The 13,949-nt window shown below is 43.4% G+C and overlaps 1 protein-coding gene across 1 annotated transcript in view; it reads left to right on the top strand.

The window, feature by feature from the left end:
• The window catches only part of EXOC4 (exocyst complex component 4), a 368,415-nt gene that overhangs the window by 91,983 nt on the left and 262,483 nt on the right, over window positions 1–13,949 (top strand). Inside the window, exons 8-9 of the mRNA XM_032185122.1 lie at window positions 4,520–4,665; window positions 8,757–8,845. Of these exons, the coding sequence (XP_032041013.1) occupies window positions 4,520–4,665; window positions 8,757–8,845 (235 nt within the window). The remainder of the gene's footprint in view (window positions 1–4,519; window positions 4,666–8,756; window positions 8,846–13,949) is intronic.

The raw sequence follows: 13,949 nt of genomic DNA, 5'->3' as shown, positions 1-13,949 counted from the left end.
TCTGACAAAGCTCTTTGCTTTATGTAGCCATTTCCAATTAGCTAATTAATCTCCACTGTCACAGTGGGAACCTCTCTGCTGCCGATTATCTTCTAGATTCCCAAATTTTCTACAGTCATTGCCTTCCACAACAGTCCTACAGATCCTGACTCATTCTTTTTCCCCCGTATGTGTAGAGTTACATCTGGTGACAATGAAATTCTTACAGTAGCTTGATGATATTATATAAATAATATAAAAAAATAAATAAATTATTCTGTGTTATTTTGTATCAATGATCCGTTACTTGTATAATTTACCAATTTTCCCCAAAATATTATCAGCCACAACCCTCCTGTAGTCATTATTTCCATAGGAACTTGAGCCAGGAAAAGTTCTGGTCCATTCAGTATGGAAAGCTGTTGCTTCAGCTGCTTTTGTCTGTGCTATCTGACGAAGTTTCTTCTACTTGTTCTCTTTTAAGAAAACAAAAATTTCGCCTGGAAATGAGAATTTCTAAGCAATCAAAAGAGAAGGGCTCTGGAACAGACTTGCATTTCACTTGGAATACGGATGACAAAAGGAAAGGAGGGATTTAGATTTCTGGGACCTAGCAAAAATCCACAATTTGTGGCTTCCTCATTTCTACGTGGATGCTAAGGACCTTGTCACTGTCTTACTGACTTTTACTGTAGTGGATGCTGTGCTTTCTGCTATCGTTTTGGCTTTTCTGTCAGATCCCTCTTGGAAATAACTTGCTCTCTCTGGGTTTATTGAAAACTAAATTTGACATCTCAGGTAGCAAGGATCTGTTTTCTGCAAGCCCATGTTGCTGGACATAGCATGCTGCTGTTCTCCCTTAATTATTTTTTAATAGAGCCGTCTATCATCTCTTCTGTGATTTTGTCCCTGATCAATATGAGGTGGAGAGGCCAGCAATTACCTCTTCATCCCATTTACTCTTGTAAAATTCATGGTATGGTGTTAGTTTCCATTTGAGCTCTAGGATCCCCCAAATATATGAAGGCATAACCAGTAGTGTGAGAGTATAAAGAGCTTTTCAGACAGATTTAAAAGTTCTTTCGGTGTATTTTAGGTAGCTCTGGACAGGTTAGTAACTACTATTCAATGGCATCGTGCATCAGTGTTGAAATACTGAATTGCTGTCCCATAGTAGTTACCTGTAAGGAGCACACTGAAGCAGAATTTTGCACATTCTGCTTTCTTCCAAATTTTATCAAAATGGAAATGGTTGGTTTTGATGTAAATGTCTTGGGATTTAGTTACTTCAGATATCTTTTTCTCAAGGTCCCATTGCTGCTGTGGTTGGCAGGGCTGCTTGGGATGGAAGCGTCTCCAAAGAGAACCGATAACAGTAATGTTTTGGGAAGACATTCCCTGTTTTGAAATGGGATTTTCAACCGTTCATCCTGCAGCATCCATCTTAATTCAGAGTATGTGAGGATGCGAAATACCAGTTTGCAGCTTCTAGTTGATGCAGTAGAGCTCATTCAGAGCTCAGGCCTCCCATCTAAAACCTCAGAAGAGGCACAAATAATGAATTAATTCTTCAGTGACTCTGTGGTCAGCCTCGTTTTATTGCCTATGCTTTGTTCATCAGCTTGCACAGCTCAGGAGACTCAACCAAAAATTAAAAACACGGATCTGGAAAGTCTCAGTGGGTGCAGTGATCAGCCACAGAAGCAAATTCTTGCCCCATTGCAGTTCGGAGAGGTAGAACAAGCTGTTACCAGACCGACATGACGGACAGGATACATGTAATGTTCTGACCTTTTGAAATTTCAGAATTTAATTACGCCTCCAAATCCATAAATATTGCCTTTTTCATACAACATTTATATTAATTTTCATTTCCAAAGAGCAGCCGGGTAAAGAGTGCTTTGTTCTCTCGCTTTATGTACAGCTTTATTTGCTTGACATTGATATAAATACACTACATGGATGGCAGACCTCAACCATCGAACGGAAAGTCAAAAGTCCTTGTTATAGATGAATGGGATGTTGCAAACTTTGCAGTCACTCATAAATCTTGCCGTACGTCCATGTGATTAATGTCTAACAAGGTCTTTGATTGATGGCTTAGCAACTGCTAACCAGGTGTTATGGGACCCAATTGTCAAATCCCTTACTTCAGCGTTAAGGAAAGCTCCTGTTCACCTTGATAGGCAGGAAGACGTCTGCTTTTCCTCGTAAGTGGATTTCCAAGTTCTCTCTGGCTGTGATTTTTGGTAAGTAGAGGGTCAGGCTTCAACTAATGACACTGAAATGTGATGTTAGAATCTCCTGTAACCACGATGAGGGCAGAACAGCTGGGTAACGTCGAGCTGGAAGGATTATGTTGAGGCCAACGATGATGGGTGAAGGCCGTGGGTTGTACAAAGCAACAAGAAGCTAAAACTTCACCCTAATTTTTCAAGCAAGCAGCTGGCAAGATACGAAGAGCATCCCACATATGGATAATATTGCTTAAAAATGTTAAAGGCTTTCATCTTCGTGCTGTAGTTAAAAGCCAAACGTACCGTGTGCTGGAGATGTCTCCTGTCTCAGCTTCTCTCCGGCTTGGCTACGTATTGTAACTGCTCAGCCACGCTTCCAGTTAATTACTTGGTCCCGAAGAATCGGCGTAACTTGAATACAGGGCACTGGAGCACAAAGAGCTTTGATCTGTCATGCACGGTTTCTGCTAGGCTTGGATTTTATAACTTAAAGATGAACTTTGAGAATAGTTATCAAAACCAGCAATTTCTGCTGCTCTTACAAGCCTTTGACTTTTTCAGAGCCTTGCGCCTTCGCATCCTGCTCGGCCTACCTAGCGATGCCATAAATGAACAATTTCCTCCTTTCTCCTAATCTGCGGTGTTTTCAGAACTCTTCTGAATATCGAACCACAGCTGATCTTTTATTTCTCTGTTTCAATTTTTAACTAACAGGAGCAATTCATTATACTCCTAGCACAAGCCTCTGTTGCCTTATTGTAGTCGTGGAGCTCGGTGCTGTATTACACTTCATATTTTCCAGTCCTGCATATAAAGGGACATCAGAATCCCAGAATCCATTATAAATAGGTTTCATCCATAACATGAGAACAAATTGCTAAATGTTTTTCTTTCTTTTTTTTTCAAACTTGATTAAGTTTGAGGGTTTAATTACATTTTCGTGGCGATTTTAGGGTTGTTAATTCAAGTAGAGAAGATGAAATGCAAATACGCGAATACAAACGGATTTGGTAAATTACTGTTAAAAATTAGCACAGCGATTATTTTACTCTGAACAATAAGCGTGCATTTTAAAACCTTGTGCTCAGGTAAAGTTTTAATAGAGACATTTTAAGAGTTGGAGTTTTTATATTTTATTTTATTTTGTTTTTTTTCCCAAGTAATCGTGAATTGTTTCTAATTAGGGGCATGATACCATTTGCCTGGATATTTATTCGTATGTAATTTGTTTTAACGTAGACAGCACTGCACTGATGTATTCCTTTCATTAAGACAACTCTCTTTGATGGGCTTTGACTGGCTAATTACTGAAATGGAACACATTACTAATAGCCTCCAAGTAGGTAGAGTTTTCTGAACATAAATAATGAATTTCTGAAAGCACTGACAAAAGTTAATTTTTAAGGGGTTTCTTTCCATCGCCAGACACAATGAAATAAAAAACGAGGGACTTTGAATCTGTTTCTGCTTCTGCACCGTGGAGTTACTTGAGCAGCTCCAAACACCAGACCAGCACTTTGGGCTGCAGGGGTTTCACAAAAGGACCCCGTTCACAAAGGGACCCGCCAACCCCTCTCTGAAGTTATTGGCCTAGAAGAAAATCAAATTTAAACTGAGTTTGAGGAACTGATGACTGTGGGAATTTATATTTTCAGTGGTTTTTAAAGAAAAAAAAAAAAAGCATCAATGGTTTGGGAGCTATTAAAGGGCAATTTTTGCAGCATTCCCAGGATTTTTTCCAACGGTGTTCGTGACCCTTAGTATATCCACATGAATTTACAAATGCATGTTTTATATTTATATACGCAAATTTACATATGCCTGTACATTTTCTCCATATGTAAACTGTGTTTTTGTAGTGGATTATATCAGTATTCCTTTCAGGTGGTTGCAGAGAGCAATGAGGTCTCCCCTGAGCCTCCTCTTCTCCAGACTAAACAACCCCACGTCCCTCAGTTGCTCCCCATACCTCTTTTTTCTTGTTTCTTCACCAGCTTCGTTGATTTTCTCTACACACACGCTCAAGCAACTCAAGATTCTTGCAAGATACCTTCAGTACCATCAGGGTTTTGTAGCAGGTTGAATTGGTCGAGTAATGCAGGATGAGCTTTTATCAAATCAGTGACAGTGGCGTATGGGTCACTAGGATCTCATTTCTGAAAATAAAGCTGAGTTTCTGTTAATTAAAACTGTTGATTTGTTGATGACCAGCCCTGTATGGTATTTAAAGATCCTAGACGTTCCGAGTCACAGTGCAATGCTGTTGTATCTCTAAGCACTGTTCCTCTTCCTTCTGCTCCCAGATGCTGCTGACAGAATATCTGGATATGAAGAACACCCGCACTGCCTCGGAGCCATCCACCCAGCTTAGCTATGCCAGCTCGGGGCGAGAATTCGCAGCGTTCTTTGCGAAGAAGAAACCACAAAGGCCTAAAAACCCTTTGTTCAAGTAAGTGCCAGGATGCACTTAAAACGGGCAGTTTTAATCACAGTTTCACATGGGAGTGGGGTGTAAGTTCGCGGATGGAGATTTAGTGCCCGAAGCTGAAGCCTCAGTAGGATCTCTGGTAGGGATTAATGGGTTCATGGCTGGTTTGTAGAGTGCAGCTCGTTCAGGGGCTCATTGCAGGGTTGGGATCTCCTTACATGAGCTGCTGCAGAGCAGGCAGCGATACGTTAAGCCTGTCTTTGTGCACAGTATGCTCGAGACCTGTTAAAAAGGGTGATAAAGGGGACTGGACAAAGAGAATTAAGATAACTCTCTAATTACTAGATAGACTAACTGGCTAATCCTATCACTTGCTCCTTTAATTCAAAGTGGAAAGAATTAAGTGGCTGGGAGGAGAGAGTAAGAGAGCAGATGAGAGAGGTAAGGGAAGGATTTGGGGTGCAAATTTCATGTGCAACAATGAGGGGTGAGGAGGAGTCATTGGTGAGCAGTGCTGTTACGAGCGGACAGTTGGCCTTGCCAGTACACTGAGACTTAAGGGAGCTTTGCTGAAATTTTGTCTCGTTTCTTGACTACCTGTGCTGATCCATTCTCTTTGGTCCCTTGAGGATCAGAGGGAATGACCAAAATGTGCTCTTTTCACAGCAGAGGCTCCAAGTTGAAAGGTGATGGCTTTGATCTTATGCTGCAGCTCTGCCAGTGTAACTGTGTGGCTGCTCCTAACTCAGCACTGCCAAAATAATCTCTTTAATAACTATTTTTTTATATACAATGACATTGTTCTAAAGCAGCTGTTCAGGGAACATACAGGCTTAACAGTAGGGTTGAGGGAACAGCAGCAAGGAGAGCAGTGCTGGGGAGTACCAGCACCATGGGGCAGTAACCTTTTACCCGTGCTCAGCTGCAGCAGGGGCAGCATATCTGATGGGTGGACTCGAGACTACAAGCTGCTGCAGGGCTGAGCTGTCTTTCACTACCCATTAGCGAGGTATTTAGCCTTACCAGGCTTTGCTCTCCCGTGTAGAAAGCCCAAGTTTAACAAAATCTGCTGAAATGTTGGCTGGAGGGGGGAGAGATTGGAGGAGAGAGCTAAAATAAAGAGTTTCCCTCTTTATTTTGCTGGATATGGGTGCCCATGAAGTCTGGGTGGGTTTTTCTGGGTGTTTTCTTTTTCTTTTGATCTACAACATCCCATTTGTAATTTGAGGTAGGTCGTTACGTGGTGGGGAGGTGATATGGGAAATTCAGTAATGGAAATGGCAAAGAGCGATGGGGCAAGTGGATGGGGGAGCTTCCCATTCCGCAGCCTCTTTACAGGTCATTTCTTGTTTTTTTTTTTTTACAGCTAAAATTTATTTCTTGATTACCCAGAGCTTGCAGAACTCCCTGTTATTTGCCCCGTGGGCATAGGCACGTAGCAGCCGTGTTCTCTTAGTACCCAAAGGCTTTTGCACTTCCCTCTCTCCCTCTCCCAGGATTAGCTGTCTGTCTAATCTTCTGCTATTAGAAGGTTAAATGTTGCCTGGAGGATCTCGGAGGTGTCTCCTGCCACCTTGACAGCCTGTGGTTATTCCTCCCCACCCCTTTTTTTAACACTCCCGTGGCTGTTTGGGCTGAGAATTACACTCTTTGAATTCACCCCATCTTGCAGATCTCTATCGGAGCAAAATAGAGCCGCTCACCTTTTCAATCCGCAGCTGTTCTTGGGTGTGCTTGGGCCACTTAAGTTTGAGGAACGGGGATGCTCTGTTTCACCTACAGCAATTTCAGCCTCTATATTAGTTTGTCAGCAGAGAGTGAAGGTAGGTGTAATTGTTTAAAGTGAAGGTGCCTCACCTCGTCGGAACAGCGCGTCTCTTGCCACTCGTGGTCTTGTCACCAAGTCATCGCCGGCACCACGGTGACAGCAGCACTTATTGGGAGCTCTGATTTGGTTATCTGTCTTCTGTCAGCTGTCACTATATCTATGGAAATCTCCCTTGAAATGGAATTTCTCAGCCCGCTGGGGGATGTGCATGTTTGATGGAGTGTTATTCTTGTCTCCTCTCCCATCTTCAGTGCTTTTTCGCGCCGGGCTGCGAGGCTTTTTCTTGCCTTTCCATTAGCTCTGTCCAAATCGGAGGAGCCATCCACTTGTCATCAGAATAGCCGCATTTAATTTCTCACTTCCAAAGTCTCTGAGGGCAGGGCTCCACCTGGTGTTTTACTCGCAGCTCGATGCAGGTACGGGTGCCGTGCCCTGTGACAGCTTGTTAGAAGCTCATTTTCTAAATCCGACTTCCTCTGGTTGTGTGTTTACGTGAAGACGTACGATCTACAGGCAGTAGGAAGAATGAGGACTCTTGAATTGAGTTTTACAGTCTGGAAATCAGCAACTAACATCTGGAAGAGACTTGGAATCGTTGGCTCCCTATCTCAAAAAAGGGTATAATAATTCACAGGTGGGGAGGTCTTGATGTATTTCATTGTTTAATGTTGGCTCAGAAACCAAAACCTTTGGGAATTCATGTAGCTTTTGCTATCATAAGCCTGACTTTCTTCTTTCTTCTTTTCCAAGAAGTAGCCACGTGCAGGTTGCTGTCTCCCTGAAGATCAGATTTGCTAGACAGAAATTGGGCATTGGTGGGGAAGGAGTGGTTTGTACAAGCAGGTGTTGAACACCCAACGTGTTAGTCTCAGGCTTGGTTAAAATTATGTGCAATTCTGTGCTTAAAACAAAAAATCAATGCAAGCTTTGCAACTGGAGTGTCAGCATGGGGAGAGGCAGAGATTGCAAGAGAAGAGACGTTGAGTGGAAATAGGAATGTGGAAGAATAGATTGAGGAAAGAGCAGAGGAGGGGAAATGGGAGAGTGAGACTGGATGGCTGGGGGGGAGAAGTGGGTGTGCTGAGATCGGAGTTGCTGTCTCAAAGCCAGGTCTGGGGCAGCAGGAGGAGAATCAGGTTTGTTGCTGCAGTTCATCTTAACCTGAATTCTGGGTTTGATGCCTGGAGAAGACCTCTGGGTCATGGTGATAACGTTGTGTTTACTATTTCACTAGGAGCAAAAGAGAGCACATCACAAATACAAAGCCAAGAGTTTGTCGTTCATTTAATTACTCTGCTGCGTTTGTTAGATTTTGATATATGGTTATTAGCCCAGTCGCAGTAACGCTAACACTTGCAGTCCAAATTAAAGTAGAAGAGCCTCGTTAATACAAATAACCTTAAAATTGTTGCACAAGGAAAGCTTCCAAACGCTCGGCCCTTCTTTGTAGGTTTGCAGTGTCCTTCTGGCTGGTGCTAATGCCGATTCAGCTTTCCCAAGCAGAAGGACCTCAACATTTTGAGGTCATCACTATAAGGAGTTTGGTCATTAAAGACATCTTGTGCCACTTCAGCAATTTGCAAATGCCTTCACCCCTCTGCCTGCCCCTTCCTGGTCCCCAGTGCCCGTGGCAGAGCTGCCCATAGCCCACCAGGCACACAGAGAGCTGCTGTTTTTTGGGTGTCCCCAGCACTGAGCTCAGGCTGAGTCCTTGGGTCCCTCGGCCATAGGATTCTCGTGTCACAGGGACCCCCAGCGCAGCCCCCAGCAAGCTCAGAGCCATCCTGAGTCCTTTTTACTCTAAATGACCAAAGTCATGTTTATGGGGCTCTGTTAGCTGAAAAATCCCTTCTCTCATGTTGATCCTTGTAGAGTATTGGAGCCATCCAATAAATACTTAATTTACTACATTTTAGTTTCAATGAGAGTGTTAGTTTTTAATTTGTGGCTTTATGTATATGCCAGTTAACAATGTAATTGATACTAATTCATCGATTTGGTTTGGATTTCACCAATTTTTTGGGGCCATTCCTGCTCGGAAGAGCATCCCCATGGTATGCAGGCAGGTCTGTGCCACCGGCAGCTGCCGACAGAGCTGTGTGGACCCAAGGTGGCAAAATATGGTACATCAGTGCTGGAGTTTTACAGGAAAAATGTGCTTTTTGTCTGCCTCGGTCATATTCCTCAACCGTGCAGGGAAGTGCGTTTTGTTCAGAGCTGTCTGGTGCTTACAAGAAGGCCAATTCTGTGGATGGTTAATTGACTTTTTTCTTTTTAATTACAGGTTTGAGTCCTCTTCCCATGCTATTAGCATGAGTGCCTATTTGCGTGAGCAGAGGAGGGAGCTGTACAGCAGAAGCGGAGAACTTCAAGGTGGGGAAATAGTGTGTTAGCTGGGTAATTCTCTTCTGCAGGAGCTGAATCTCCTGTCCATGCTATGTCAAGGTATTAACACCTCTCTGGTTTGCTGCCCAGGCTGCATAAATCTCTGTTCTTAAGGTCTATTCTCTTATTCTTGCTCCGTCAAGCAACGGGGATTCTTTTGATTCCCTCTGTGTGTTCAGATAAAGGTCCAGGTCCTAAAAAATAGTCCTGAAACAATGGATGAAGCAAACAATTCTCATTGTGAACCTTGCTTTTGGGTACTTGGAGTTAACATTTACTTCTTTATCTGCAATTTATTTCCTTATGTCATGTGCTGGATGTCATGCTTCTGGATTGCTCTGGGAGCTAAATTCAACTGTTTTGTATCTGAAGTCACAAGTTTCCGTTGGAAGTGACCAATTCTGTGTCTTTTGTACAATATTTGAAGAGTTAAGAGTGTTGCAAAATGGTGAGTTTGAAGTGTTGGACCGCTCTTGCTGGTTTATACTGCTCGTGACAAGTGTTGCATATACACAGAGAAGTGTTCTCTGGGCATGGCATCATTTCACGTTTTTTTGTGAATGGCTTAATTCACACAAGTCTTGCTTTTGGAAGCAACATCAGTGGAAGATCTTGAGGCTGTCATGTTAATGTATAGTAGGAATATTTTTTTTCTGTCTCATCTGTTGTGGTTTCTTACTGAGCTAATCATAAAAAGAAAATAATGTAAACTCTTCAGATATTACAGTGATGGACAAGGGTAAAACTTCTTGAAATCTTATTCATGGTAATTTTCAGATGGCTTTTATTTGAGGAAATTTTATAATTTACATGAGAATTATTGGATGCCTTTGTGGTCCCTTCCTCCTTCTATAATTTAGTTGTGCTCAGCAAGACGTGAGACGCAAAGCAGTGAGGTAAGAAGCACTGAGAGATGTACAGTGTTCCTGTGGACTGATCGCTTCACTTGTGTAAAGAGGATCTTCATGTTGATGATGAAATAGGCAATGATGCACTCTCTGACCAATATTCAGGTCCTTCTGCATGGGCTGTGAAGGAAGAATCTGAGATTAAAAGATGTACTGAAGTTGACAGCTGCCCACACTATAATCTAACAGCCCATGGGAATAAAATAAGGTGAAGATCCCTGTCTTTTACATGATGGTGTCACCCATTATGCACGTTTGGGAGGTGTGCAGCTCACAGCTCTTCACCTTTTAAGACTCAGGTTCTCACCTTCACAATCTGTCACGTGTACCTGGGATCAGCTGGAAGAAATCTCCCAGTTCGGCAAGATGTTGTTTCAGTGTAAGCCATTTTATGGCACAGTCTTTTTTATTTTATTTTATTTTAAATACCAATGGATAATAGGATTTGAGTAGTTACTTCTCCACAGTAATTACTCTGTTCTGCAGCCTGCATGGGGCAACTGGATTCAAAGCCAGGAATTTGGAAGCTGTCGAGGGCGTTAAGTTTAGGATAGAGATGGGGCCATCAGGGAGCTCGTAGCCCTTCCCTCAAAAAATTTCAAATCTCTTTGGCAGTAGTCCCGTTGCATTTTGTTGTTTCCAGTTGTCTTCAGGTCCTGATCTGGCCACTTGACCTTGTTCCTTTAAAAACACAGAAGACAAAGATATTAAATCTGCCTCTTCCAGATACACCATGGCTGAGATCGGGGTGGTTTTGGGCTGCGGTTACCGCTGCTGTTGCACTGAGCTGAGGAGGTGTTTTTAAAGAGCTCCTTTCTTTTCCAGGGTTCAGAACTCCTCGCTGTGGGGCACAGGAGGGTTTCTTGAAAGATCAGCCCCTTCTTGATAGGAGGCAGATCCCGAGGCGGCGTTTGGCACGAGCAGGAGGCAGGGAGCGTTTTGCAAGAGAAGAGGGTGCGAAAGAGCTCTGCAGACTTCCAGCTGCCGAGCTGGCGTGGGGTTGGGAAGAACAAAGCTGAAGAGCTGACAAAAGGAGTAAAGGACAAAATATAAGAATTAGCGTGGCTAGGGCCAAGATGCTATTGCCCTTTATGGATGAATCGGAAGAGCTGGGACGTGATGCAATAGGTGACAAAAAGTCAATGTAGGGAGTCAATAGGGACAATAGATGAGATGACTTTGCTAAGAAATCTTTGCTGTTTAACCATCAAGAAAAGTTTCCCTTTGAACTTTATGTTAAAAATGTACTATCCTCTCTTCCTATTATAAGCTGCTGTTCCCTTTTAGGTAGCTCATTAATCTTCCTGAATCCCAGACCACAGCAAGATCTGCATTTTGATTTTTTTTTTTTTCCCCCCTTTTAAAGAGAAATACAATTTAATTGTTCAATCAGGTTACTGGAAGGCAGGCATGTGACACTCTCTCTTCTGTGAATGCCACACAGTTTCTCTTCCTGACAGCCTTATCCACAGGGATGATTTTTTCAGTGGCAGCAGGGGGAGGGTGGCTTGTTAGGAAATCTTTTTTCCTGAAAAGGTCTTCAAAGAAACATATGCATTAAAAAAAAAAGAACTTATAAAAGTTTGGCTCTTGCCAACTTTTTGAAATAAGAATTTAATTTAAATAGCCTTAAAATGTGTGAAGATCAGAGTGATGCTTTGTCATTAACCTCTCTCGTTTGGACTGAAATAGTACAGTGCATAAGGCAGACGTTATCCCTCAGTGGGAGAAAGGGACCGGCTGTAAGTGCTTTCGAGAAGGAAGGATTCATTCTTGCATCTTCTGGCACTGAAATCAGAGGAGGAGGACTTAGGCCGTGTCTTTTTCGCTTTAAGTCAGACACAGAAGTCGTTTGGCAATTGTCATTAAAAAAAAAATCAGAAGCAAGTACGTAAGTGAAATATCTCCTTCTAGACTAACCGAAATGTGGTGCCCCGGGATATTTCCAGAAGCACAATGTCAGAGCTGGTTTCTTCTGTACAAAACCCAAACCCAAAGATGATTGTCTCTTTTTTCTCTTTTTTTTTTTTTTTCCAAGAGTACGTCTTGGCTAGCTGGGGAATTTACATTTTCCTTCTCAGAGCCCTTCTGCCATTTGTCAGATACGATGATCTTTTTATAGACGGCCTGAAATAATGGAGGTACATTTAAAAAGCAAAGCTATTTTGCTTTTTTAGCAAATTTTTTAGCTATTTTAACATATTTCACGAGCGGCTGAATGACTGCAGCCTGGGTCATAGCAAATGCATCCTGGTCTCCCTTAACACTTCTCTTTCATTAGCCACACTTCTCACCGTGTCTCCATCGCATTCATCCCCTTTGCTTCCTTCCTGGCACCCCTCAGCACCTGTTTGTGTCCCCGAAGCACCCACCAAGCAAAAAGCAGCCTGTGCCACGGCTGGACCAAGCAAAGTACGTCCCAACCAAGCAGCCCTGCACCTTGGAAGCAAGCATACTGGTAGGTCCAGCAGCATGGAGAGCTAACAAGTGCCTGCTGATGCTTTTCCTTCTGTGGAGGCACGCGCTTATCCCACCTTTGTCTGTATCCACGAGACCTCTGAGAATTTACTGCCTTTAGGATTTATGCCTCTGTCACCTTCGGCTGAAATTGGCTCTCCAGCTCAGCTGTTGTGAGGATGGGACAACCAGTCGGACAGACAGAAGATCAGATAACTCTTTTTTTTTTCTTCTAGGAAACCAGGCTAAAACATTGCTGTATTTCATTGCAGAGGTGGCTGCTTGTCATTGACTAGTGGAATGAATCCCGTGCATGCCCCTTATTTCACTCCACTGCTGCCTTCAATTGCCAACAGATCCTTGGGAACAGAAGAAAAATGTGGCTTCTCCCTATAGAAAGGGGTCAGGGACTGCAAGAGGGATGGCAGATGGTAGGAGATTGTCCCTGGGGCTGCACGGTAAGGCAGGAGGCAGTCTGCAGGAGCTTTTGTTTTATTTTTCATTAAATTGGATGTGATTGGTATCAGGAAAACACGGCTTCAAGAGAGAATTAAGAGGATAAACCACTGCTCTTTTAGGTAGTGTCCAGGCATGTCTGGGTTTCTGAATTGGTATTTTGGTAATAGTGTCACTGTACCAAGCATGGTACACACGCTATGTGCGTTGTACATGCCTGGAAGCAGCCTTCACCAGCACAGCTGCACTGCACAAGGATCGTGAAGTCTGCCTTCCACTGGTTTACCTGGCTAAATTTTGTGTGCTTGTGGCAGGAGAACTTCCTCCTACTTTATAAAATTGGGGGGAAGTTGCCTTTGCTTCCACTTTCTGAAGCTTCTTAAATTTTAGTTGGCTCTTGATAGATGTTCAGACCTTGGGTGGATGATTCAGCCGTAATGATTGGCACCTATAGTAAATAAATAAATAAATAAATAAGCAAGGAAGCCATAAATGAGAAGGGAAAGCTCAGTGGATGATAACTTTCATTTCAGCAGGTCCCTAACCCAAGTTAGTCGTTTTCTGACCCGCAGGTAGCCTCGTGTGTCTCGCTGTGCTGCTCGCTGCTGGCTGCTAATTTCAGGCGTGGTGTTACTTCATCAAAGGTGGTGTCGGTCATGGGCTCCTTCTCAACACGTCAGGTATTGTTTCAGAGTCCCGTGGCCGTGGGGAATTAATGCAGGTGCGTTCTGTGCTCACGGTGACTCTGGCCTCGGCTCGGTTTATCAGCAGAAACGGTAAAAGACATTTTTATACGCTGCGAAAATCTGAAGAGCCTGGAGGGTGCTGATCAGCATGGAAAATAGCAGCCAGCTGCTGTTATCTGTGCGAGCACAGGCCCTGGTAGTTCACAGCGGGGTCAGCTTTGCTCGTGTTGTACATCTGGGCCGGGTTTAAGAATGAAATGTGAAGTGCTCCCGAGCAGCCGCTGCTCCTGTGGATGTTAATGGTCTCCACAGCTGCTCGGCACCTCTTAAAATTGGGGCTCCTGATTTCTTTCCCCCAAGAAGCTCAGAGCAATTCAACGTTATTAAACCTCTCCGTGCCTTTTTGGAGCAGGATTTTTATTTAGGGTGTAGCCGTGCAAGCAGAGGTATGAGAGGCATCAACCCAGGAAGGACGATGGAAGCAGAATTAGGCAGGCTTCCAGAGTCACCTTCCAGTCTTCTGTACGCTGGTTAAAGTCTGAATGCATTAAGGCAGTCAAGTTATGTTAATATCATGATGGTTTA

The sequence above is a fragment of the Aythya fuligula genome, chromosome 1, assembly GCF_009819795.1.
Source record: "Aythya fuligula isolate bAytFul2 chromosome 1, bAytFul2.pri, whole genome shotgun sequence".
Taxonomy (NCBI): domain Eukaryota; kingdom Metazoa; phylum Chordata; class Aves; order Anseriformes; family Anatidae; genus Aythya; species Aythya fuligula.
Note: the sequence above shows the minus strand (reverse complement) of the source record. Positions and strands in the feature narration are given on the sequence as shown.